At 38.6% G+C, this 26457-nt stretch overlaps 1 protein-coding gene across 1 annotated transcript in view; it reads left to right on the top strand.

The window, feature by feature from the left end:
• Positions 1 to 26457, top strand: part of ZFAND4 (zinc finger AN1-type containing 4) — a gene marked incomplete at both ends in the record, with an annotated part of 41963 nt that overhangs the window by 6583 nt on the left and 8923 nt on the right. Inside the window, 4 exons of the mRNA XM_080694160.1 lie at positions 745 to 820; positions 1923 to 1990; positions 3168 to 3351; positions 22418 to 22565. Of these exons, the coding sequence (XP_080550286.1) occupies positions 745 to 820; positions 1923 to 1990; positions 3168 to 3351; positions 22418 to 22565 (476 nt within the window). The remainder of the gene's footprint in view (positions 1 to 744; positions 821 to 1922; positions 1991 to 3167; positions 3352 to 22417; positions 22566 to 26457) is intronic.

Raw genomic sequence — 26457 nt, 5'->3', positions numbered from 1 at the left:
GACTATACTTTGCAGCATTCAGAACTGTCCTCTAGGCCTTAAACTCTTCAGGGGGGAATTCATGATATCTTGCCTTTTATAGGGCTCCCTAATTTTATACTTTAGGGCCATAAGGTTACTGAAGCATGCTCTCCCAAAAGTAGATAGATTATCTGGCACACCTGTAACCCCAGTACTTGGGAGTCTGAGACAGGAAGATCACAGGTTCATGGCAATCCTCAAGAACTTAGTGAGATCCAGTTTCAAAATAAAAAGCCGGACATGGTAGCACAGGCTTGTAATCCTAGTACTTGGGAAGCTGAGACAGAAGGATCACAGGTTCATGGCCAGTCTCAGCAACTCAGACCCTCCACAATTTAGTGAGACCCTGTTTCAAACTAAGAAAATAAAATAGGGCTGAGAGTGTAGCTCAGAGGTAGAATTCCCTGAATTTAATTCATAGCATCATAAAAAGATAAAATAAAATATAATATAAAATAGGGCTAAAAATGTAGCTCAGAGGTAGAATGCCCCAGAGTTCAAGTCCCAGTCCTCCCTGCACCTCAAAAGTGGATAGATTAAATTTCATTTGCTTTTAGCCATGCTTTTTACTTTAATTCTATAAATTTTAGCTAAGCACAGAGCATTTTATTTAGAAGTCTCTTTATTAGTACTCTTAGCTCTTTAATGAAATAGCTTTGTATCATACTCTTTTGAAGATGCTATTGAATTTTTTAACACTTTTTATTGTCACCTTCCCCTAAGGTCTTCCCATCTGTCAGCAGCACTTAATTTGGAATAACATGGAACTTGAAGATGATTATTGCTTGAATGATTACAAGTGAGTGTCACTGCACATTAGCTGTCTTGTAGGCACTCATAATGACTCCAAATACCAGTGTTTTTCTTCTGAATCATGGATCATGTCTCTTCTGAATGTCTCTGACTCCCAGCTTTCATTATAAATTGTGAACTGTAGATGTAACTGGGTCAGCACCCCATCTTTGTCCCCCAATTTTTGTCATCTGATACTTGGGTTTTACCTTTTCATGTCAAACCATTTATCTGCTGAGCATGGTGTACTATAATCCCAGTACTAAGAAGACTGAGACAGAGGATGGCAGATTTGAGGACAGCCTCCGCAACCTAGCCAGACCCTGTTTCAAAGTAAAATATAAAATAAGGATGGGGGATGTAGCTGAGAGGTAGAATGCCTTTGGGTTCAACAACAACAGGTTAACCGTTGCCTTTTTACATCTTCCTATTATCTTCTTGCCTTCTTTGATTCTTTTTTTTTAATACTGACTCATTCTCATCTGGCCATGTTCCTTTTCCTTCCATTTCACAAGAGTTTTGGGCATGAGAGACTTGCTCTCCACCAAATCTTTTCGCATTAAGCCCTGCTTCTGTTATTGAGTGATACTGTGTGCACCTGTGATAACAGACATACTTTTTGACTTTTTGTGATTATTTTTCCTTCCTCTCACATAATTCATTGCTCTTCTTAAGAAAAAAAGGGGGAGGGTAAGAGGTGACATGGACTCACTAGAAATCACTGAGCATCAGGAGACCTGGCAGATTTGCTCTTTTTCTGCTTGCTGTTGTATTCGATGGATCTGATGCTTTCTATCACATTGGATCTTGGGCAAGCCTCCTTTTTGCCCTGGGCCACTTTCTCCTTACATATGGAATGAAGAGGAGAAATCACGGAATTCCCTTCCAGTACTCTTATTCTGGAATTTTACATAATATTTAAGGACTTTGTAGCCTTTTCATTATTTATACAAGAAAATACATTAATGTTCTGCATTTACTGATATTGCTGTATCTTTTTATATTTTAGAGAATATGCCTAATAAGCCAGCACATAATTAGTGTTACATTTAACATTGAATGTATTCTGATGATTATAGTTTTTGGTTGTTGTTGTTAACTATTCACAGCATTTCAGAAGGTTGTACCTTGAAGTTGGTTTTGGCTATGCGTGGTGGACCTATAAATACTAGAAAAGGTAGGCTTTTTTTTTTGTAAAGTCGTGAGTTTATTGCATATGTAACAAAATGAACCTGACCTCTGGGTCCAGCCTGCTGTACAATCACTGTTGGTTTTGTGTTTCCAGCTGGTTCCATAACCACATTAAATAGAACTAGTATTTCTTTAAATACTTTTGATTTTGACATAAAACATAACATTAGTGTACAATTAGTTTACATTAGTGTAGGCATTTCTTAAAAGTTTGACACTAACCAGCGTTAAGTTCATTAAAATTTCTATAGCCTCTGGATTCAGTCACATTCCCTTTCTGCTAATAGGTCTTAGAAGAATCAATCACATTTTTCTCTCCAGGCATTATTCTTTAAGACCTAAAGACAGGAACTCTAAAATCTCTTCCAGAGAATCTCATGACTCAATCCAGAGAAATTTAGAAGCAAAACTCACCAGTCTAGGCAAGAAAAGTTGTATGGCAGAGTATAAATACTATGTTATCATTGTTTTTAGGTTCATACCAGTCTTGCTATTTTTTATATACTGATTCTTCAATTCCTAGGAATAATGATTGCTATGTAAAAATTCCTCCTGTCTCAGCCTCCAAAATGCTGGGATTACAAGCGTGTGTCATCACACCTGGCTTACAAAAAGGATTTTAATATTAATAATATTATAGAATCACCAGGTACACAGACTGGAGTGACAAAAGAAAAAATTATATTTTGGTTAAGCACTGTCTTTCAACATATAAAATGTAGTAGCATAAGCATTTTATATTATATGAATATAATATACATTCATATCTTATAATGCTTATTATATATGAAATGCTGCCAGGTGTGGTGGTGCACGCTTGTAATTCCCGTGCTTGGGAGGCGGAGACAGCAGATTCGAAGCCAGCCTCACTGGTTTAAGAGACCCCGTTTCCAAATAAAAATATAAAATAGGTCTGGGAATGTAGCCTGGAGGTAGAAGGGTTTCCAGGAACCCCAGTACCACCACCAAAAAAAAAAAAACATATGAAATGCTATACTAACTATAAAAGGACTAGAAATGTATCCAGAGAACATCATGTATGTACTGTATGCACAGGGTGGTGTAAACTTGAACAGTTTAGCATATTTTATCCTGTCTCTGTACCAATGTGTACAACAGTTGATGTCCCCTGAAAGCTTGGTTATCGATTTTTCCATTTGTAGTTCCAATGGAAGATCCTTTTAGGGAGATGGCTGAGTTCATGGAGTCCAGTCGAGAGGAGCCCTGGGAGAAAGCCTGCAACAAACAAGTGACGTATTTGGTATACCGAGAAGGAGACCAGTTGAATTTCTTTCGTGTAGTAGATAGGGGAGATGGCACTTTAACACCATTATCTGAATCTTTAAGGTAAAGAGGTTTTCATTTGCATGTCTCACTTAGAAAAGGAGAATAGCAATGTTCTAGTACATAAGCCTATATGTTTACCTGGTGTTGTCAAAATAATCTTAATATATTAACAAGACTAAGTATATCATGCATCTCACCCTGTTCTCTCTCCCATATGTAATTCTCAAATTATCCTTTATGATTGCTATTTAAAGAGAAATTTGTAAAACTGAAAGTTTTCACATAGATTTTTAATTAAAAATACTTGTTTTTGCCGGGCATGGTGGCACACACTTGTAATCCCCGCGCTTGGGAGGTGGAAACAGGATCGTGCTCATTCGAACCCAGCCTTGCTGGCTTAAGAGACCCTGTTTCCAAATAAAAATATAAAATAGGTCTGGGAGTATAGCCTGGAGGTAGAAGGATTTCCAGGAACCCCAGAACCACCAAAAAAATAAAACTTGTTTTTGTTACTTTATGAAATCCTAAAATGCCTACTATATTAAAGCCTTGTGATAATAGTGTGTTTTATATAACCTTGTAGAAAATATTAAGCTTGAAATTAGTATCTTTTTTCAAAATGTATCAATGCCAATGACAAGGGTGAGAGAGAGAGAGCAGGGTAGGAAATGGGAAATGGGGAAGGCTGGCCAAGTACTGTGTGCATGTATGTCTCTATCACTCTGAACTTTATCATGATTTATGATTATAGTGTACCAATTAAAAAACATGGATTAGTTAAAAATTAACTCTGCTATTTAAGGATTGCTAAATCTCTTGTTTTTATTTTCCTAATCTGTAAAGGGTGAATAATAAAAAATAATAACTCTGCTACCTAAGAATTGCTAAATCCTTTATTTATATTTTCTTAGTCTGTAGAAGGAAAATAGTAATATTACTACTAAATGAGAAGGGAAAAAACCTAGCAGATACTTAGATAGACAATAGAAAGATCAGGGAATTGGACAAGGTAGCCTCTAAGTTTCTGTGCATCCTAACTGTTCTTAAATATCCACCACACTTATGTAGCAAGTCATGACGCTATTATTATTGCAAAAATGATCTTCACTACCTTCACAAAGCATGAATTTTGCTATCACTACAATTGGTGATATATGGTGGTGATTGTTATAAAAATATATCAGTATGTGTGGGAAAACTGATGAAAGGACCTTCATTTAACCTGAAATGCAATCAGATAGGGAGAGTATCTGAGAAGTAACCTTAAAAAAGGTAAGGAAGGAAGAGAGGGAGGGAGAGAAGAAGAAGAAAGTTAGTGTAGCACTCTTCAAAGGAAATCATCCTGCAGTCTGGAGTGGGGCTCCATGTGCAATGAATATTCTGCTGGGGTTCCACAGCTGCAAGGAGGTGACACCAAGTGAATTCTAATCTGCAGGCTTTGCTGGGGGAGAGAACCTCCTCTGAAACTTATGCATGTTGATGATATGATGATGGATAAATCTTTGGACCAAATAAAGTTTACTACTGACACTACTAGTTCAACACTACATGATAGAGTCAAATACTTATCACATAATACCACTGATGAGTAATAAATTATCTGTTCATTAGCTTTATAAATTTGTTCAACTTTTAAGCTTTATTGTATCCTCCACATATTATAGAAGATTTTGCTTTAAGTTATACTCAGTGTTTTAGCAACATCTTTGAAAATATTCTCATTTGTAATAGTATCAGGCAGACACTTCAGTCACTTCAAACTTGGTATTGGTGCCCTGCATAAACAATAACACATGAGCAGTGACAAATGTTGACTCATCAAAGCCAAAATAAAATGGCTTGAAGTCATCTGCCTTATCTTTAAATTGAGTATTGATTATTGCTCTCGATGTCAGCTCTTCAAGAAAAACTTAATTTTCTCTGCACTTTTCTCCAGCTGCTGTGAACAAACTTGGTAAAACTAATCCACTATTGTTAAACAACTTTCCTTGCATGAATACCAGATAAGCTGCTTGGAAACTTCTTTGGCTGTAACCTCATCTTCATTTTTTTTTTTTTACTTTTAATTTACTTTTTAATCAGAAAATTATATCTAGAAAAAAATCATTGAATGATATCTAGAAAAAGCAACACAAACACTTAATATTGTGTTGACTTTTTTTAATAAATTTTTATTGGTGCATTATAGTCTTACATCTTGATGGGATTAAAAAACTTGTGGAGATATACACACACACATCACCCAATCAGCCCCTGCCCAATCCCTACCCTTCCCTCCCCCTCCCTCCTTCCCATGCTTGGTTTCCTGATTAACTTTGATATGTTTGTTTGTTTGTTTGTTTCTTCCATATATGTTAAAGTTATTTTTGACAAGGTTTCCAAGAACATTTGGTGAAGGAAATAATAATCTTTTTACTAAATATTGTTGAAAAATAATAACTACATGAAAAAGAATAAAATAGGGCCCTTACCTAACACCATATACAAATATTAACTCAAAATAGATAAAAGACCTAAATATAAATCTTAAGGCTATAAACTTTTAGAAGAAAACCAGGGTCATAAAACATCACAACATCGAAATTGGCAGTGATTTCTTAGATATAATTCTAAAGGCACAGGCAACAACATAATAAACAAACCATAAAAAATAGAAAAATATTGTACATCCAAAGACAATGTAAACAGAATTAAAAGTTACTGATAGAACGGGTTAAAATATTTCCAGATGCTATATCTGAAGGTATATTAATATTCCAAATATAAATTCTAAAAATTAGCAACAATAAAAGGAAACAATACAATTTAGAAATAGATAAAAGGCTAAAATAGATAATGAATATCCAAAGATTTTTATATAACCAATAAACACATGAATATCACTCATCATTATCATAATATAGTTAATCATTAAGGAAATACAAATAAAAACTGTAGTGAAATACTACTTCCCATTTGTTAGGATGGCTACTTAACATGAATTACCTTGCTCCAGCCCTTTACCTTGAGTTTGTTACTATCTCTACTTGTAAAGTATGTTTCTTGTAAGCAGCAGATGGATGGATTCTGGTTTTTTTTTTTTTTTAATTTATTTTTTATTGGTGCAATGTATTCATACATCATAGTGGTATAAAGAAAATACTTTTGTATACATACATGCACATATCGCCCAGTTAGTCCCCACCCAATCCCCACCCCATTCCCTCCCCATCCCTCCTTCCCATGCTTGGCTTAGTAGTTGACATCTAGTATTATAGCAATTTATACAATATTAACATTGATAATCTCACATAACAGTTTCATTTGTCTGGTACCAAACTCTTGATGACTTAAAGATAACATTTCAATATTTCTTTTTGCTTTCTTTCTTACCAGAGAATATTTTTTTTCTTTTTTTTTTTTAGGTAAAACTATCATACATTTATTTATTTATTTTTCAGAAAAAATCTATCCTGATATGGAATATGGACTCTAGATACCCAAAACAATCTCAAAGAAGAACAAAGCTAGAAGATGTATATTTTCTGATTTCAAACCATATAAAGCTACAATAATTGAAACAGTGTAGTACTGTTCTAAAGGCAGATATATAAACCATTGGAGCTAAATAAAAGCCTAGAGATAAATTCTTCCATACATTGTCAAGTTATTTTTGACAAGGTTTCCATGAAGTTTTGGTGGAGGAAATACTAGTCTTTTAACCAAATATTGTTGAAAAATAATAATAAATGAAAAAGAATAAAATTGGACCGTTACCTAACACATATACAAATATTAACTCAAAATAGATAAAAGACCTAAATATAAATCTTAATACTATAAGCTTTTAGAAGAAAATCTGGGTCATAAAACCTCACAACGTTGAAATTGGAAGTGATTTCTTGGATATGATTTCAATTGCACAGGCAACAAAAGGGTAAATAAACTCCCTAAAAAATAAAAAAAATATTGTATATCCAAAGACAATGTAAACAGAGTTAAAAGTATGACCCATTTCTCCCTAACTCTCACATATTAGGGAAAGCATCTGATTTCTTATTTTTTGTGCCTGACTAATCTCACTTAGCATAATGTCCTCCAGTTCCATCCATTTCCCTGAAAATGATGTAATTGAGTTTTTTTTGATGGCTGAGTAAAATTCCATTGGGTACATATCCCACAGTTTTGTAATCCATTCGTCTGTTGATGGACATCTTGGCTGGTTCCATAGTTTGGCTATGGTGAATTGTGCAGCTATGAACATAGATACACATGGATTAGTTTGGTAGTTTGGTTTCTTTTCTTTTGGGTAGATACCCAACAGTGGTATTGCTGGATCAAATGGTAGATTTGTTCCCATTCTTCTGAGGATTCTCCATACTGTTTTCCAAAGTGGTTGCACTAATTTGCAATCCCACCAACAATGTCTTAGAGTTCCCACTTCTCCACATCCTCGCCAGCATCTGTTGTTGTTCGTGTTTTGAATGATGGCCATTCTAGTTGGAGTTAGGTGAAATCTCAGGGTAGTTTTGATTTGCATCTCTCTGATTGCCAGTGATGTTGAGCATTTTTTCATGCATTTATTGGCCATTTGAATTTCTTCTTTTGTGAAGTGTCTATTTAGTTCATTTGCCCATTTTGTTATTGGATGTTTTGTTTTCTTAGTGTTGAGTTTCTTGAGTTCTCTGTATATTCTAGATATTAGTCCTCTATCAGTGGTGTAGGTGGCAAAAATCTTCTCCCATTCTGTTGGCTCTCGATTGAGATTCTTGATAGTTTCCTTTGCTGAACAGAAGCTCTTCAGTTTCATGCAATCCCATGTATTGATTCTCCTTTTAATTTGCTGTGCCTTTGGGGTCTTGTTGAGGAAATGTTTGTCTGTGCCTATGTGTTGTAGTGTTGGACCTATGCCCTCTTCAAGGAGCTTCAAAGTCTCTGGTTTAATTTCCAAGTCTTTGATCCATCGTGAGTTGACTTTTGTACAGGGTGAAAAAGTGGGATTAACATCCAATTTTCTGCATATGGTTAACCAGTTTTGCCAACACCATTTGTTGAAGAGGCTATCTTTTTTCCAGTGTATGTTTTTGGCCTCTTTGTCAAAAATCAATTGGCTGAAAGTGTGTGGACTTGTTTCTGGGTCTTCTATTCTGCTCCACTGGTCTATATATCTGTTCTTTTGCCAGTACCATGCTGTTTTTATTACAATGGCTTTGTAGTATAGTTTAAAGTCAGGTATTGTGATTCCTCCTGCATGGTTTTTGTTGCTGAGAACTACCTTGGCTATTCTGGGCTTTTTGTTATTCCAGATAAATTTAAGGACTGATTTTTCTATGTCTGTGAGGAATGATCTTGGTAGTTTAATGGGCATTGCATGAAATCTGTAGATCACTTTTGGGAGGATGGCCATTTTAATGATATTTATTCTGCCAATCCATGAACATGGAAGGTCTTTCCATCTTCTAAGATCTTCTTCGATTTCTTTTTTCAGTGTTTTATAATTTTCTTTGTAGAGATCTTTTACCTCCTTGGTCAAGTTTATTCCTAGGTATTTTATTTTTTTGTGGGAGATCCTGAGTGGAAGTGTTTTCTGAATTTCTTTTTCAGTGGATTTATGGTTGGTGTACAGGAAAGCTTCTGATTTTTTAAGATTGATTTTGTATCCAGATACTTTGCTGAATTTGTTGATCAGTTCTATAAGCCTTTTGGTTGAGTTTGTTGGGTTTTCTAAATATAGTATCATGTCATCTGCAAATAGTGAAAGCTTAAGTTCTTCTTTTCCTATTTGTACTCCTTTGATTTCCTTTTCTTGCCTTATTGCTCTGGCTAGAGTCTCTAGTACTATATTGAAGAGAAGTGGTGATAGTGGACATCCTTGTCTCGTTCCAGTTTTTAGGGGGAATTCTTGAAGCTTTTCCCCATTTAATATGATGTTGGCAGTGGGCTTATTGTAGATTGCCTTAATAATGTTGAGATATGTTCCTTCTATTCCAATTCTCTGCAGTGTTTTTATCATAAATGGATGTTGAATTTTATCAAATGCTTTTTCAGCATCTATTGAGATGATCATGTGGTTTTTGTCTTTGATTCTGTTTATATGATGAATTACATGGATTGATTTTCGTATATTGAACCAGCCTTGCATCCCTGGGATGAACCCTACCTGGTCATGGTGAATGATTTTCTTGATGTGGTTTTGAATGCGTGTTGCTAGTATTTTGTTTAATAGTTTTGCATCCAAGTTCATCAGAGATATAGGCCTGTAGTTTTCCTTCCTTGAACTGTCTTTATTCGGTTTGGGTATTAGTGTGATGTTGGCTTCATAGAATGTATTTGGGAGAGTCCCGGTTTTTTCTATTTCCCGAAATAGTTTGAGTAGTATTGGGATTAGTTCTCCTATAAAGGTTTTATAGAATTCACTTGGGAAACCATCTGGTCCTGGGCTTTTCTTTGATGGTAAGCTCTTTATTGCTATTTCAATCTCTTTGATTGTTATTGGTTGGTTTAAGTGTTCTATATCTTCTTGACTCAGTTTAGGAAGGTTGTATTTATCTAGGAAGTTGTCGATTTCCTCCAGATTTTCCATTTTGTTGGAGTATAGTTTTTCAAAGTAGTTTCTGATAATCCTCTGGATTTCTACGCTGTCAGTAGTAATGTCTCCTTTTTCATCCCTTATCTTCATAATTTGGGTTGATTCTCTCTTTTTCTTAGTTAGGTTGGCTAGTGGTTTATCAATCTTGTTAATTTTTTCAAGAAACCAGCTTTTGGTTTTGTTGATTTTCTGTATTGTTTTTTTATTCTCTATTTCGTTAATTTCTGCTCTAATTTTAATAATTTCCCGACTTCTGCTGGCTTTGGGGTTCAATTGTTCCTGCTTTTCAAGGGCTTTGAGGTGTGTCATAAGGCTATTTATTTGAGAATTTTCTGTTTTTCTTATGTGAGCACTCAGTGCTATAAATTTTCCTCTTAATACTGCCTTCAAAGTGTCCCAGAGGTTTTGATATGTTGTTTCTTTATTTTCATTTGTTTCTAGAAATTTCTTGATTTCACCTCTTACATCTTCTATGACCCATTCTTCATTCAGAAGTGTGGTGTTCAGTCTCCACATGTTTATGTTGTTTCTCTGGGTCTTCTTATAGTTGATTTCTAGTTTCATTCCATTATGGTCTGAAATGACACAGGGAAGTATGTAACATTTTTTAAATTTGCTAGTGCTCATTTTGTGTCCCAGGATGTGATCTATTTTGGAGAAGGTTCCATGAGCAGCTGAGAAAAATGTAAACTCTGCTGTAGTTGGGTGAAATATTCTATATGTGTCCAACAGGTCCATTTGGTTAATGGTGTTCTTTAGTTCTGAGACATCTTTACTGACCCTTTGTCTGGACGATCGGTCTAGTATTGTGAGAGGTGTGTTGAAGTCTCCCAGTATTATTGTGTTGGGATTTATGTGTGACTTCATATCACAGAGAGTTTGATTTATGAAAGTAGCTGCCCCTATGTTTGGGGCATAGATGTTGATTATTGTTATTTCCTCTTGCTGGACTATTCCTTTTACCAGTAAGATGTGACCTTCTTTGTCTCTTCTAATAAGTTTGGGTTTGAAGTCTAACTTGTCTGATATCATAGTTGCTAATCCTGCTTGTCTTCGAGTGCCATTAGCATGGATTACCTTGCTCCAGCCCTTTACCTTGAGTTTGTTCCTATCTTTACTTGTAAGGTGTGTTTCTTGTAAGCAGCAGATGGATGGATTCTGGCTTTTAATCCATTTTGCCACTTTATGTCTTTTTATTGGGGAGTTGAGGCCGTTTACATTCAGTGTGATTATAGAGAGATAATTTTTAATTCCCAACATGTTAAGATCTTATTTCTGTTTAAGATACTGTTTATTCTTCTTTGCTTAGTTGTCAGCTGGATGGGAATTCTTGTTTCTTTGGTTCTGGCGTGTATTACCCATTTCCTCTTTGCAGTTAATCTCCTTGAGTATTTTCTCTAGCGCTGGTTTTGAAGACATAAATTCCTTCAGTTGCTGTTTGTCATGGAAGCTTCTTATTTCCCCGTCTAATTTGATGGATAGTTTTGCTGGGTAGGAAATTTTTGGCTGGAAGTTGTTTTCTTTCAGAGTTTGGAATATGTTACTCCAAGCCCTTCTGGCTTTCATAACTTGGTTTGGGAAGTCTGGAGTGATTCTAATTGGTTTGCCTCTGTATGTCACGTGGCCTTTTGTTTTTGTTGCCTTTAAGATTCTCTCCTTGGCTTCCACATTAGTCATTTTGACAATTATGTGGCGTGGGGATCCTCTTCTCTGATCCTGTCTAAAGGGAGTTCTATAAGTTTCCTGGACCTGTGTATCGACCTCTTGCTCTATGTTTGGAAAATTTTCTGCTATTACTTCCTTGAAGAGATTGTTGATCCCTTTGGTTTCACCTTCTTTTCCCTCCTCTATTCCAATTATTCTTAGGTTAGCTCTCTTGAAATGGGCCCATATTTCTTCAATGTCAGATTCCTGCTGTCGGGTTTTTTTTTCTAAATTAGAAACTATGCGTTCATTTTTAGAATGATCATCTTCAAGAAGCGAGATTCTGTTCTCCATGTGGTCTAATCTGTTGTTTATAATTTGAATTGAGGCCTTTACTTCATTAATTGCATCCTTTATCTCTTTTTGACTCTCTCTAAATTCTTTTCGAAAGTCCTCTATTATTTCTAAAGTTATTTTCCTAATTTGATCTTCTAGAGATCTTTGGGTTTCTGTGTTATCGGATTCTGATGTTGTGGGGTTGTTGGCATTCACTGCTCCATTGTTATTTCTCTTTCCCATGATTTTGGAAGTTTGTGCCTTCTCTGGGTTCTTCCCTGAGTCACTACGAGTTCACTTAAGATGCTCTGGATCTCGTGTCTGTGGTATCTCTGTCACCACTACTCCTTAACTGGGTTGTATCACAAAGTCTCAGACCCAGGGAGTCAATTAAGACTGCTTAGACCGTGGGGAGTGCCAAGTTGGGCGTTCTCCAGTGGGGAGTTGTGACTATGGTATGATATCTCTGCCACTGCCACTCCCCCACTGGGCTGCACTGCTAAAATCTCCGACCCAGGGAGACTATCTGCGCGAGTCCCTGGGAGTGCAGAACTGGGATTTCTCCCCTAGGGGCCGCAATTTGACTCACGGTTATTGAGTGCGCTGATGGAGCTGTAGTGAACTCGATGGATTCGCTGCTGCCGCCACTGGCAATTTGGCACCACTGCCACGCCCTCGGCCGTGATATGGCGTATTTCTTCTCTGGTTTTGAACTCCGCTCTGAGTCCTTGCCAGTTGTGCTGTGCCCGGCCCTTGGGAGTTTTAGATGTTCCCTGCACCAACAAAACTGCTGACTGCCGCCCGGCTGTTCAGCACCTGCTCACCTCGGCTCGCTGTCCACCCCTCCTCTCAGGCGCCTGGTGGCTGGTTGAGTGGATTGGTCTAGGGTCGTCAGGTGAACTCACCGCTGCCGCCAGCAGTAAGACACTGCTTCTGCGTCCTAGGCCGCGAGGCCAAAGTACCTCCTCTCTGGATTTGAGCTCTGTTTTGAGTCTCCCTCCTCTCTGGAGCCTGGTGCTGCTAGGGGAGATGTAGGCCGCGCCGCTCCGGCCGCTCTGCGCCGCGGCTCTGGCTGCTCTGCACCGCGGGTCTGGCCACTCCGGCCGCTCCGGCCGTTCCGCGACGCGACTCTGGCTGCTCCGGCTGTTCTGGCCACTCCGCTCCGGCTGTTCTGGCCGCTCTGCTCGGCTGCTCTGGCCGCTCAGCTCAGCTGTTCTGGCCGCTCCGCTCCGACTGCTCCAGCCTCTCTACTCCGCGGCTCCGGCCACTCCGCGCCGCCGCTCCAGCCAATTCGGGCTGCGGCTCTGGCTGCTCCGGCTGTTCTGGCCACTCCGCTTGGCTGTTCTGGCCGCTCCGCTTGGCTGTTCTGGCCGCTCTGCTCGGCTGCTCTGAACCGTGGCTTCGGCTGCTCTGCACCGCGGGTCTGGTCACTCCAGCCGCTCTGGCGGTTCCACTACGTGGCAGGCCCAACAACATTTCTTCACTCAGGAAAAGCCATGCTTGCCTTCTGGATTCTGGTTTTTAATCCATTTTGCCACTTTATGTATTTTTATTGGTGAATTGAGGCCATTTACATTCAGTGTGATTATTGAGAGATAGCTTTTGATTCCTAACATTTTAAGATTTTATGTCTGTTTCAAATACTGTTTATTCTTCTTTGCTTAGTTGTCTGCTGGATGAAAACCTTGTTTCTCTGGGTCTGGTGTGTATTACCTATTTCTTCTTTGTAGTTAATCTCTTTGAGTATTTTCTCTAGCTCTGGTTTTGAAGACATAAATTCCTTCAGTTTCTGTTTATCCTGGAAGCTTCTTATTTCCCCATCCAATTTGATAAAAAGTTTTGCTGGGTAGGAAATGTTTGGCTGGAAATTGTTTTCTTTCAGAGTTTGGAATATGTTACTCCAAGTCCTTCTGGCTTTCCTGACTTGGTTTAGGAAGTCTGGAGTGATCTAATTGGTTTGCCTCTGAATGTCACTTGGCCTTTTGTTTTTGTTGCCTTTAAGATTCTCTGCTTGACTTCCACATTGGTCATTTTGACAATTATGTGGCATGGGGAACCTCTTCTCTGATCCCATCTAAAGGGAGTTCTATAAGTTTCCTGGACCTGTGTATCGACCTCTTGCTCTATGTTTGGAAATTTTTCTTCTATTATTTCTTTGAAGAGATTATTGATCCCTTTGGTTTCACCTTCTTTCCCCTCCTCTATTCCAATTATTCTTAGGTTAGCTCTCTTCAAATGTGTCTGTATTTCGTCAGTGTCAGATTCCTGCTGTCTGATTTTTTTTCTAAGTTATAAATTATGCATTCATTTTTGGAGTGGTCATCTTCTAGGAGCGAGATTCTATTCTCCATGTGATCTAATCGATTGTTTATAGTTTGAATTGATGCCTTCAATTCAATGATTGCATCCTTTATTTCTTTTAGACTCTCTCTAAATTCTTTTTGAAAATCTTGTATTATTTCTACAGTTATATTCCTGATTTGATCTTCTGGAAATCTCTGAATTTCTGTGTTATCAGGTTCTGATATTATGGGGTTGTGGGCGTTCATTGCTCTGTTGTTGTTCCTCTTTCCCATGATTTCAGAAGTTTGTGCCTTCTCTGGGTTCTTCCCCAGGTCACCACGACTTCACTTAGGGTGCTCTGGATCTTGAGTTTGTTGTGATCTGAGTTGCCCTACTCCTTTACTGGGTTGTATTGTAAAGTCTCAGACCCAGGGAGTTAACCAAGGCTGCGTGAGACTGTGGGCTGGGTGTTTTCCCACGGGGAGCTGCAACTAGGGTGTGGTATCTTTTCCACCACTACTCCTTCACTGGGTTGGACTGCAAAATCTCAGACCCAGAGAGATTATCAAAGCTGCACAAGTCCCTGGGGGTGCAGTGCTGGGATTTCTCCTGTAGGTGCCACAATTTCACTTACAGTTATTGTGCACACTGGTATGGAGCCATCGTGGGCATGGTGAACTCTCCAGCCACTACTGGCAATATGGCCTCACTGCCATGCCGTTGGCCGTGAGGCTGGTATATTTCTTTTCTGGTTTTGAGCCCTGTTCTGAGTCCCTGGATGGCGTGATAAGCTTGGCCACTGGGAGTTTTAGACGTTCTTTGCACTGAAAGAACTGCTGAATTACACCCGAATGACCTGCAGCTGCTCACTTCAGCTCCTTGTTTACCTTTCCTCTCTGGAGCCTGGTGCTGTGAGGCACGATGACACTGGTGCAGCTCTGCAATGCGGGCTGGTTTCTGGTCTCTGATTTTTCTTCTAGACTTCTTTTTCTCTGTCCCTTGTGTTTACATTTTTTTATTTCTCTGCTGATAGAGTTTTCTGGCTATGAAAAGCGCTGATTTTGTGGCAATAGATATAGGGTATTAGCAGGACTTGTAAATGCTGCTTTTCTCGGTTGCCATCTTCCCAGAAGTCTTCCATCTTTTGTTTTCTAAAGGAAATTCTACTGTAATGAGATTTTCCATTGTAAACCTTTCTCATTTTCTTTTGACTGTTGCTTCCCTGCAAGTTGGTAATATCATGATAGTGCTTGATCGGGATATAAATATAGCATATAAATATATATGATATTTCTTTTGGCATAGGTATACTGTCATTACATCATAAACAATGTTTTGCCATCTAAATGATAACAAATAATCTACTCACTACTCTGCCTTAACATTGAAGCATTCAAAATCCATTTTTCTTATTTTGTCACATTGTATATATACTACTAATTTTTTAAAGTTACAGCATAAGCCAGGTATCATGGTACACACTTGTAATCCCAATAAGTATTAGATAGGAAGGCTTAGATAGGAGAATCACAGGTTCTTGGCCAGCCTTAGCTACTTAGTGAGGCCCTTGCAACTTAGACCCTATTTCAAAATAAAGAAGTAAAAACAGGGCTCAGAGGTAGAATGTCCCTGGGTTCAATCCCCAGTACCCTTCCCCCCAAAAAAGTTACAGTATAGCAATACACAAGGTGCTTAAAATTCTGTTGAATAATGACCATGTCGTTGTATTTATAATTTGACAAGACTCATAGTAATGAGAGAACCACAAATGAATGCTGTCACAGCTATCTAGGTCTGCCATTGTAGTACAAAGCAGCCACAAAGGATAGTGCGACCATGTGAAAGCAGCTGTGTGACAATAAAACTTTATGGTCACAAAGTTTATTTAAATTTTTTTATTGGTGCATTGTATTTATACATCATAATATTGTAAAATAAAAATAACTTATGTAGACATACATGCACACATCACCCAGTTAGCCCCTACCCACAAAGCTGAATTGTTTTTTTATGGTACTGGGGATGGAACCAGGGGCTTTCTACCTCCGATATACACCCCCCCCAGCCCTATTTTTTTATTCTTTATTATTAAACAGGTTATCACTGAGTTTTAAAGGGCGTAGTAGTAGTTGAGGCTATCTGCAAACCGCGATCCTCCCAAATGCTGGGATTACTAGCGTGCACCACCACAGAGTTTTATGTATTATGAGATACTAGTATTTTGATTTGCTTAACTATTTATAAATGGGAAAGCTATTTTTAGCTCCTGGGCCACCCAGGAATAGGTAGCAAGCCCATGGTCATAGCTTGCCGATTTCTGCTTTAAGAAGAAACAGAAGAATTGGGTATTTAGCAAAACCAGGTGTTTATTTGATTCATTGTGACGACCCAAAATAAAGTATGTTTTTTTCTAGTCTTAAGTCTTTTTAGTGAATCATGCTTATTATTTTTTAAGAAAAAGATACCGAAAGACTTAAATTGTAACTTCTTTGTAAAAGTCAAATTAGGTTTGTCTTTAGGATGAATAATAATTATGTTGCAATAAACATGTTTGTCCATCTCTTATTCTTTTTTTTTTTCCTAGAGTGCTAGGGATTGAGCCCAGTGGCATTCTACCTCCAAGCTACACTCCAGCCCTATTTTATTATTTTCTTTTAATTTGGAAATGGAGTCCCTTTAAATTTCTGAGGGCCTTGCTAAATTTCAGAGGCTGGATTCAAAGCTGTGATCCTCCAATCTCAACCTCCCAAGTACTGGAATTACAAGCATGAGCCACCACGCCTGGATATCTCTTCTTTAATCATGTTATTAAATTAAAATATTTAGGAAAACATTTATATAGCACTCAAGAAAATATGGAACAATTCAAGAAAATAATAATATTTAAATTTATAGAGTGGGTGTGGTGGCACAAGCTTGTAATTCCAGTACTTAAAAAAGGCTGAGACAGGAAGATCAAAGTTTTTTTTTTTTTTTTTTTTTAGTCTTTTTTTTTATTTTATTGGTGCACTGTATTCATACATCATAGTGGGATACAAACTTTTGTAGACATACATGCACACATCGCCCAGTCAGCCCCCACCCGATCCCCACCCCATTCTCTCCCCATCCCTCCCTCCCATGCTTGGCTTAGTGGTTGACATCTAGTATTATAGCAATTTATCCAAAATTAAAAATGATAATCTCACATAACAGTTTCATTTGTCTGATACCAAGCTTTTGATGACTTAAAGATAACATTTCAATACTTCTTTTTGCTTTCTTTCTTACCAGAGAATATTTTTTTCTTTTTTTTAGGTGAAACTATCATATATTTATTTTTCAGAAAAAAATCTATCCTGATATGGAATATGGACTCTAGATACCCAAAACAATCTCGAAGCAAAAACAAAGCTAGAAGATGTATATTTTCTGATTTCAAACCATATAAAGCTACAATAATTGAAACAGTGTAGTACTGTTCTAAAGGCAGATATATAGACCATTGGAGTTAAATACAAGCCTAGAGCTAACTTCTTCCCTATATTGTCAAGTTATTTTTGACAAGGTTTCCACGAAGATTTGGTGGTGGAAATAATAATCTTTTAACTAAATATTGTTGAAAAATAATAATTACATGGAAAAGAATAAAATTGGACCCTTACCTAATCCCACATACAAGTATTAATTCAAACTAGATAAAAGACCTAAATATAAATCTTAAGACTATAAACTTTTAGGAGAAAATCTGGGTCATAAAACCTCACAACATTGAAATTGGCAGTGATTTCTTGGATATGATTTCAATGGCACAGGCAACAGAAGAATATACAAACTCCCTAAAAAATAAAAGAAAATATTGTATATCCAAAGACAATGTAAACAGAGGTAAAAGTTACTAATAGAATTGGATAAAATATTTCCAAATGCTATATCTGAAGGTATATTAATATTCCAACTAGAAATCCTAAAAATTAACAATAAAGGCAAACAATACAATTTAGAGATAGGTAAAAGACTAACATGAATAATGAATCTCCACAGATAACCAATCTTAGTTGTCTGTTGGATGGAAACTCTTGTTTCTCTGGTTCTGGTGAGTGTTACCTATTTCTTCTTTGTAGTTAATCTCTTTGAGTATTTTCTCTAGCGCTGGTTTTGAAGACATAAATTCCTTCAGTTTCTGTTTGTCATGGAAGCTTCTTATTTCTCCATCTAATTTGATAGAAAGTTTTGCTGGATAGGAAATTTTTGGCTGGAAGTTGTTTTCTTTCAGAGTTTGGAATATGTTACTCCAAGCCCTTCTGGCTCTCATGACTTGGTTTGGGAAGTCTGGAGTGATTCTAATTGGTTTGCCTCTGAATGTCACTTGGCCCTTTGTTTTTGTTGCCTTTAAGATTCTCTGCTTGCCTTCCACATTGGTCATTTTGACAATTATATGGCGTGGGGATCCTCTTCTCCGATCCTGTCTAAAGGGAGTTCTATAAGTTTCCTGGATCTGTGTATCAACCTCTTGCTCTATATTTGGAAAATTTTCTGCTATTACTTCCTTGAAGAGATTGTTGATCCCTTTGGTATCACTTTCTTTTCCCTCCTCTATTCCAATTATTCTTAGGTTAGCTCTCTTAAGATGGGCCCATATTTCTTCAATGTCAGATTCCTGCTGTTGGATATCTTTTTCTAGATTAGAAACTATGCATTCATTTTTGGATTGCTCATCTTCTAAGAGCGAGATTCTGTTCTCCATGTGGTCTAATCGGTTGTTTGTGCTTTGAATTGAGGCCTTTACTTCATTAATTGCATCCTTTATCTCTTTTTGGCTCTCTCTGAGTTCTTTTCGAAGCACCTCTATTATTTCTACAGTTATTTTCCTGATTTGATCTTCTAGAAATCTCTGATTTTCTGTTTTATCAGGTTCTGATGTTGTGGGGTTGTGCACATTCATTACTTCAGTGTTATTCCTCTTTCCCATGATTTCGGAGGTTTGTGCCTTCTCTGGGTTCTTCCCTTGGGTCACTATGGCTTCACTTAAGGTGCTCTGGATCTCGAGTCTGTATTATCTCAGACCCTACTACTCCTTTACTGGGTTGTATCACAGAGTCTCCGACCCAGGGAGTCGATAGAGGCTGCTTTAAACTATGGGGGGTGCCAGGTTGCACGCTCTCCTATGGTGTGATATCTCTGCCACCACCACTCCCTCACTGGGTCAAGTCCCAGGAGGCACAATACTGGGATTTCTCCTCTGTGGCCCGCAATTTGACTCACTGTTCTTGAGTACGTAGATGTAGCTGTACTGGACTCGGTGAATTCACTGCTGCTGCCGCCGCCGGTGGCAATATGGCGCCTCTGCCACGCCCTCGGCCATGAGGCTGGCGTATTTTTTCTTCTCTGGTTTTGATTTCCACTCTGAATCCCTGCAGCGTGTGCTGAGCTCAGCCACTGGGAGCTTTAAATGCTGTCTGCGCCGAAAGATCCCGCCTGGCTGTTCCGCATCGGCTCACCTCGGCTTGCTGTAGCCGTCCGCTGAGTTCGCCGCTGCCGCCGGCAGTATGGCGCTGCTGCCACGTCCTCGGGCGCGTGTGTCTCCTCTGTGGCCCTGAGCTCTGTTCTCAGTCCGCTTTCTCTCTGGAGCCTGGTGGTTTTTTTTGTTTTTCTGGTGATGGTGTTTTCTGGCTATGAAAGGCGCTCTTTTTGTGGTAATGGAGATTGGCTGTTAGCGGGACTCTTAAGCCCCGCTTGTCTCGGTCGCCATCTTCCCGGAAGTCAAGATCAAAGGTTTTTGCCAGCCTCAGCTACTTAGTAAGGCCCTCTACAACTCAATGAGACCCTATTTTAAAATAAATAATTTTTTTAAAAATAGGGCTGGGGATGTAGTTTGGAGGGAAAATGCCCCTGGGTTTAATCCCCAGTACCAAAAAAGCAAATAAATAAATAAATAAACAAATAAATAAATGTATAAATATTAATATTATAAATTATTATGTTTCCCAGTCTAGTTACATTTTTCTATGTGGAAAAATTTATGATTAGCTCTAATCTCATGACTGTGTGTTTTTTTTTTTGAGAAAAATATAATGTGATTCTTAGAAAAAATTAGGTAAATTTAAAGATGTTCTTATACTCTAAACTGCATCCAATGAAATATGTATCATGATTGTTCTTTTTTCTTTTAAACTCTGTGAATTGAACCCAGAGACATTCTATCTCTGAGCTACACCAAAGCCCTATTTGTGTGTGTGTGTGTTGGGGGGGGGCGGTACTGGGGAAGGAACCCAGGGGCTTTCTACCTCTGGGCTAAACGCCCAGACCTATTTTATATTTTATTTGGAAACAGGGTCTCACTAAGTTGCTGAAAGTCTCACTAAGTAGCTGAGGCTGGCTTCGAACCTGCACAATCCTCCTGTCTCAGCCTCCCAAGTACTAGGATTACAAGCATGCACCATTACACCCGGCAGCCCTATTTTTTTTTAAACAAGTCTCATTAAGTTGTGGAGGACCTCACTAAGTTGCCTTGACTTGCCACAAACCTGTGATCCTCCCGTCTCAGCTGCCCAGATAAAGGGTAATTACAAGTATGTGCCACCATTCCTGATAATTTTTTTGGGGGGGGGTACTGGGGATTGAAGCCAGGGACATTCTGCTTTTGAGCTACACCACAGTCCTATTTATTATTATTATTATTATTATTATTATTATTATTATTATTGTTATTATTAGTCTTGGGTATTGAACTCAGGGCATTCTACCCCCAAACTACTCCCCTACCTAATTATATTTTTATTTTGAAACAGGGTCTCACTAGGTTGAGGCTGTCCTCAAACCTGCGATCTTCTAGTCTCAGCCTGTCAAGTACTGGGATTATAGGTATGTGCCAGCATGTCTGACTTTATTTTTTAATTTGAAACAAAATCTCACTAAATTGCTGAAGGCCTCAAAGATGTTGAGGCTGGCCACAAACCTGAGATCCTCCTGTCTTAGCCTCCCAAGTACTGGTATTACAGGCATGCAATACCACATCCAGCTATAATTGCTCTTTTTAACACATATATCCCATAAGAGAATAGGTCTTTTTGTGACAGAAAGATTGAATCAAAAGCTACTTTCAGTATTCCATAAGGATAAAGTTGCCATGTCACAGGATAACACAGGAATATTTAAGGTTAAAATATTGAAAGGTAAACTGACAAAAAGATTCACATACCTCTCCTTTTCAGGTTTGTTGACCTTAAGACAAAAGCCATCACATATATAAGCTCTGTGCTCATTTGGGCGCACATGCAGCATGTCGTAAGCTGTGTTTTCTGGTGCCTGGGGAAGCAACAGGAAGCAGTGGGAAGAAGCAGCTGTAGAGGAGGCAGCAGGGGCATTTGGTCTTAGGGTCACCATCGACTAGCTTTCTGGTCTGGAATCAGATCACCTCTCTTAACTGCGGTTTCTCCGTTTATAAAATGAGCTGTAATATCTACTGTGTATGGTTCTACAGAGACTAGGAATCATGTGCAAAAAGTGCCTGGCAGAGGAGACCTCCAGCAAGTGACAGGCGGCATTCTTCCTTCAGTGTGTGTCTGCATTCATTAGCATATATAGGCAATAGGCATCTACAGTTGGTAGCAGTGATAGTCACGTGTCAAGCACTGCAGACTGAATTAGTTGTAGAGACTAGTACCTGCATTCTTCCTTTTTATACCCATTCCTGCTGTCCATGTAAGTATCCCACACTTTCAAAATACATCTGTTTCACCATTTAAAGCTTTGCCCTGGTGTGGTAGTCAAGTGTGCTTGAGAGGCATTATGGCATATGCCCTACTAAGGTATCCTAAGTGGTTTCCATGTCTTCTAATCATAGAATAGGAGATGTTAACCCTATAGAATAGGAAATGCTAAAAATCTGTACATCTCTTCTGTGCCATTTTCTTTTTTATTCCGGTTCATGAAAGTTTTATCAGACTGTGGTCTAGGCTTCACTTTTATCAGCTTTGGGTGATAAAATGAAATTAGCACGTTCTTGTGGAAATGGATTTTGCCTCTTTGGGAATGATAGAAGAGGTGCCAAATAATCTTGACTATGAAAAAAATGAATTCAGAGAAGCCAAGGTGTGGCAGATCTCCAGTACTACTAGGACACGATGCAGTATTTGTCTCCTTTTAATTTGTTCTAGGAGAAAGCTCTTTTGAAGTCTATTTTTCTTGCATTTATATTGACAACATGGATCTAGGTTTACATTAGCAGTGCATGAGGTTGTCATTACTCATAGAGGTTCTTAGTTACTGAGCGGGGATCATCCAGATTTCAAGACGTTCTTGTTTTCTTTTCAGTGGTGGCTCTGTGTATAATTTGTATACAGACGAGGATGAAGAAGTTGAGCCTTCCCCTTCTGGGCAACAGATCATTGAAAATTCAGTAACTATGAATAAAATGAAGCTGCTGAAGGCTAAGATGGAGAACATGAATCTCAGCAAAAAGGTGAAGCTGATGCACACTGTGTCATCTATGTGCACATTTCCTCAGTCTCCCTCACTTGATAGTGTTTTGTTTTGTTTTCAATCTGGAATTGATTCAAGTATCACACAGCCAAGGCACTGTGGCACACACTTGTAGTACCAGCTTATTGGAGAGGCTGAAGCAGGAAGACTGCTTGATCCCAGGAGTTCAAGGTCAGCCTGGATGACATGGCAAGACTGCATCTCAAAAGAATCATTCCTTGCATTTTGAATCAATGTTTTATTGGACTCCTCTTATATAATTTTATTTCTTAACCTTGGACATTCAGATCAGATATTTTTAGGAATATTGCTTTATAAATGTTCCTCAACTTGAATTCATCTGATAGTTTTATTATGATCACATTTAGGACATAAATTTTTGGTAGAAATATTGCACGCATGATGCCTTCTCACTGAAACTCATCAGTAGGAACATAACATCAATCTGCATTGTTTTCATTATTTTTAAAGAAAATTTACAATTGTAGTTAGTATTTTCTCATTAGTCCAAAAGTATCTAAATGGAATTTGAAATTTTCTGCTTAATGAGGCCCTTCACGACTCAGTAATACCCTGTTTCAAAAAATAAACAGCCAGGCATTTGCGCACGCTTGTAATCCCAGCATTCAGGGGGCTGAGACTGGAGGATCGTGGTTCGCAGACAGCCTCAGCTACTATTTAGTGAAGTCCTTTGCAACTCAGTGAGACCCTATTTCAAAATAAAGAATAAAAAGGGCTGAGGGTGTTGCCCAGAGGTAGAGTGCCCCAGAGTTCCATTCCCAGTACCACCAAAAAAATTTAATAAAAATTTAAAAAAATAAAAAAAAATAAAAAGTAGAGCTGGGGATGTAGCTTGGAGGTAGAATGCCCCTGGGTTCTATACCCACCAGTACTGTTAAAAAAAAAAAAAGAATACAAAATAGGGCCAAGGGTGTAGCTCTAAAGTACAGTGCCCCTGGGCTCCATCCCCAGTCCCACACACACACACACACACACAAAAAGAATATTTAATTCAGATTGGAGTGTTGTGATGCAGTTTTCTTTGACTTGGTTGTTTTGGGAAATTTCACTAACTAAACGTTTTATCTTTTTTTTTTTTTTTTTTTTTTTTTTTTTTTGCGGGTCTAGGGATGGAACCCAGAGGCTTTTGACCTCCAAGCTACACCCCCTGCCCTATTTTTTATTCTTTTTTTTTTTTTTTTTTTTTTGGTGGTACTAGGGGTGGAACCCAGAGGCTTTCTACCTCCGGGCTATATTCCCAGACTTTTTTTATATTTGGAAACAGGGTCTCACTAAGTTGCTGAGAGCCTCACTAAGTAGCTGAGGCTGGCTTCAAACCTGTGCGATCTTCCTGTCTCAGCCTCCCAAGCGCAGGATTACAAGCGTGCGCCACCACGCCTGGCCCTATTTTTTATTCTTTATCTTGAAACAGGGTCTCACTGAGTTGCGGAGGGCCTCACTAATAGCTGAGGCTGTCCACGAACCGCGATCCTCCGGTCTCAGCCTCCCAAATGCTGAGATTACAAGCATGCACCACCACCCCCGGCTTGTTTTATCATTTTTCTATAGTAGTATTTTCATAGTATGGATTTGGTCTGCCTTTTTCTATTTGTTTTCTGATTGTTTCCTATAATTTAATTTTCTTGGATCAATATTAATAGTCATGTTTAATACATAGAGTAAGTTTATTATTTAAGTAGCACTCTATTTATTTATTTATTTATTTTTGGTGGTACTGGGGTTCCTGGAAACCCTTCTACCTCCGGGCTACACTCCCAGACACCTATTTTTATATTTTTATTTGGAAACAGGGTCTCTTAAGCCAGCGCGGCTGGCTTCCAACCTGTGCAATCCTCCTGTCTCAGCCTCCCAAGCGCGGGGATTACAAGCATGAGCCACCATCCCGGCGCACTCTCTTCTTTTGACATGACGAAATGCACATTTTTGTTTTGTGTAATCAGTGGTATTCTTTCTGCGGAGGGAAGGCTTGTGTTTTTCAGTTTGTGATTCATTGTTGTGTCTCTAGGATGCGCGCTTTCTTCTTCCTACTTCTTTCTTTACCTTTACTATCAAGTTCTCAAAGGGTGCCTTTTTCTTCTAATTTATCCCTTTTCCTCTCACAAGTAGTCCTTGGATTCTAAATAATTTCAAATTGTTTCACTTTATGTTGACTAGTAGTCTGCTTCATATCCCAGACCCTAAATCTGTTTTGAGTATTTTCATGGCAAGTAGCATTTTTCTCTTTTGTGGGTTTAGTTTACTTTGTTCTATCAGCCCTAGGTGTGCTTCTCTCTCTCTCCCTCTCTCGCTCTCCTCCTCTTTCCCCCTCTCTCCCCCTCTCTCCCCCTCCCTCCCTCCCTCCTTATCTCCCTCTGTCTCTAAGCTCTACTGTCTTGCCTTTCACCACAGGCATAGGCTTTGCAGATGAGTCTTCTAGATTTGGATTTTCCAACTTTCCTACTTAATGTTAATTTGAACTCCCTATTATATGTCTGTCTCCTAGTTTGCTGTTATGGGTTATGGCTGATTTTATTTGCTTATATTTTTTAGCCTTTTGGTTGTGTGATTTTTGCTTTGCTTTGCTTTATTTTTACTTAGAGGATGCATACAGATATTCAGATTTAGGCAATTGTCATTAATCTCTACAGCTAAGAAGTCATAACCTTTATTTTTTTGTGTGTGGTACTGGGGGTGGAACCTTGGGGCTTTTCTAACTCCGGGCTATACTCCCAGACCTATTTTATATTTTATTTGGAAAAAGGGTCTCACTAAGTTCCTGAGAGCCTCACTCAGTAGCTGATGCTGGCTTCAAACCTGTGCAGTCCTCCTTTGTCATCCTCCAAAGCACTGGGATTACAAGCGTGCGCCACCACGCCTGGCATCATAACCTTTATTTTTGAAGAATATTTGTGGTAGACATAGAACTGCAGATTGGTCAGCCCATAGCCCTGGGATAAAAGCAACTTCAGGGGCAGCTCAAATTTACAAGGCTCTTCCTCCTTAATGCCTTTAATTCTCCTTCCCTTAACTGGTGTCTGCTGAATCATCTGGACTTTCTTATATTTCAGGGCAGGTTTTTTTTTTTTTTTTTTTTGTGTGTGTGTGTGTGTGTGGTACTAGGGGTGGAACTCAGAGGCTTTCTACCTCCGGGCTGTACTCCCAGACCTTTTTTATATTTTATTTGGAAACAGGGTCTCACTAAGTTGCTGAGAGCCTCACTAAGTAGCTGAGGCTGGCTTCGAACCTGTGTGATCCTCCTGTCTCAGCCTCCCAAGCGTGAGGATTACAAGCATTCGCCACCACGCCCAGCTTCAGGGCATTTTTGATTCTTACAAGTGGGATTGTTGGTGTCTCATCAGTATTCCATCCCATCCTGATCCCTGCTGGCTACCACTTGTGTTTATTTTTATGAGAGAAGGCTTCTTGTTTTTAGTTTTCAACTTTTTGTTTGTAAAATCATGAATTTATATGATACTGTTATTAAAACCTTCTGTTCCAAGGGGCTGGAAGACCACTCCCAGATTTGACAATTTGCTAGGAAGCTTTCATAGGACTATAGGATATAATTGTACTATGACTAGGATTAATTATAGCAAATAGATATAAAACAATCAATAAAGGGAAAAAGTACATGGAGTCAAGTCCCTAGAAAGCCAGGTTAGAGCCTCTGAGAGCCCTCTCACAGTGGGATCTTTAGGAGGCATAGCACCTACTTCCTCTGTTAGTAGAGGGTGGCAACACAGCTCGTTAGTGACTCAGTGCCCAAAGATTTGGGGACTTGTCCATAGAGGCACCCTCTGCCTAGTATGTACATTTATGACTCCCAAAGAAAAGCTGGTGTTCAGCACAAACCATATTGTTTGCACAAACAA

Source organism: Muscardinus avellanarius (genome assembly GCF_963383645.1).
Source record: "Muscardinus avellanarius genome assembly, chromosome: 4".
In the NCBI taxonomy this organism is placed as follows: domain Eukaryota; kingdom Metazoa; phylum Chordata; class Mammalia; order Rodentia; family Gliridae; genus Muscardinus; species Muscardinus avellanarius.
Note: the sequence above shows the minus strand (reverse complement) of the source record. Positions and strands in the feature narration are given on the sequence as shown.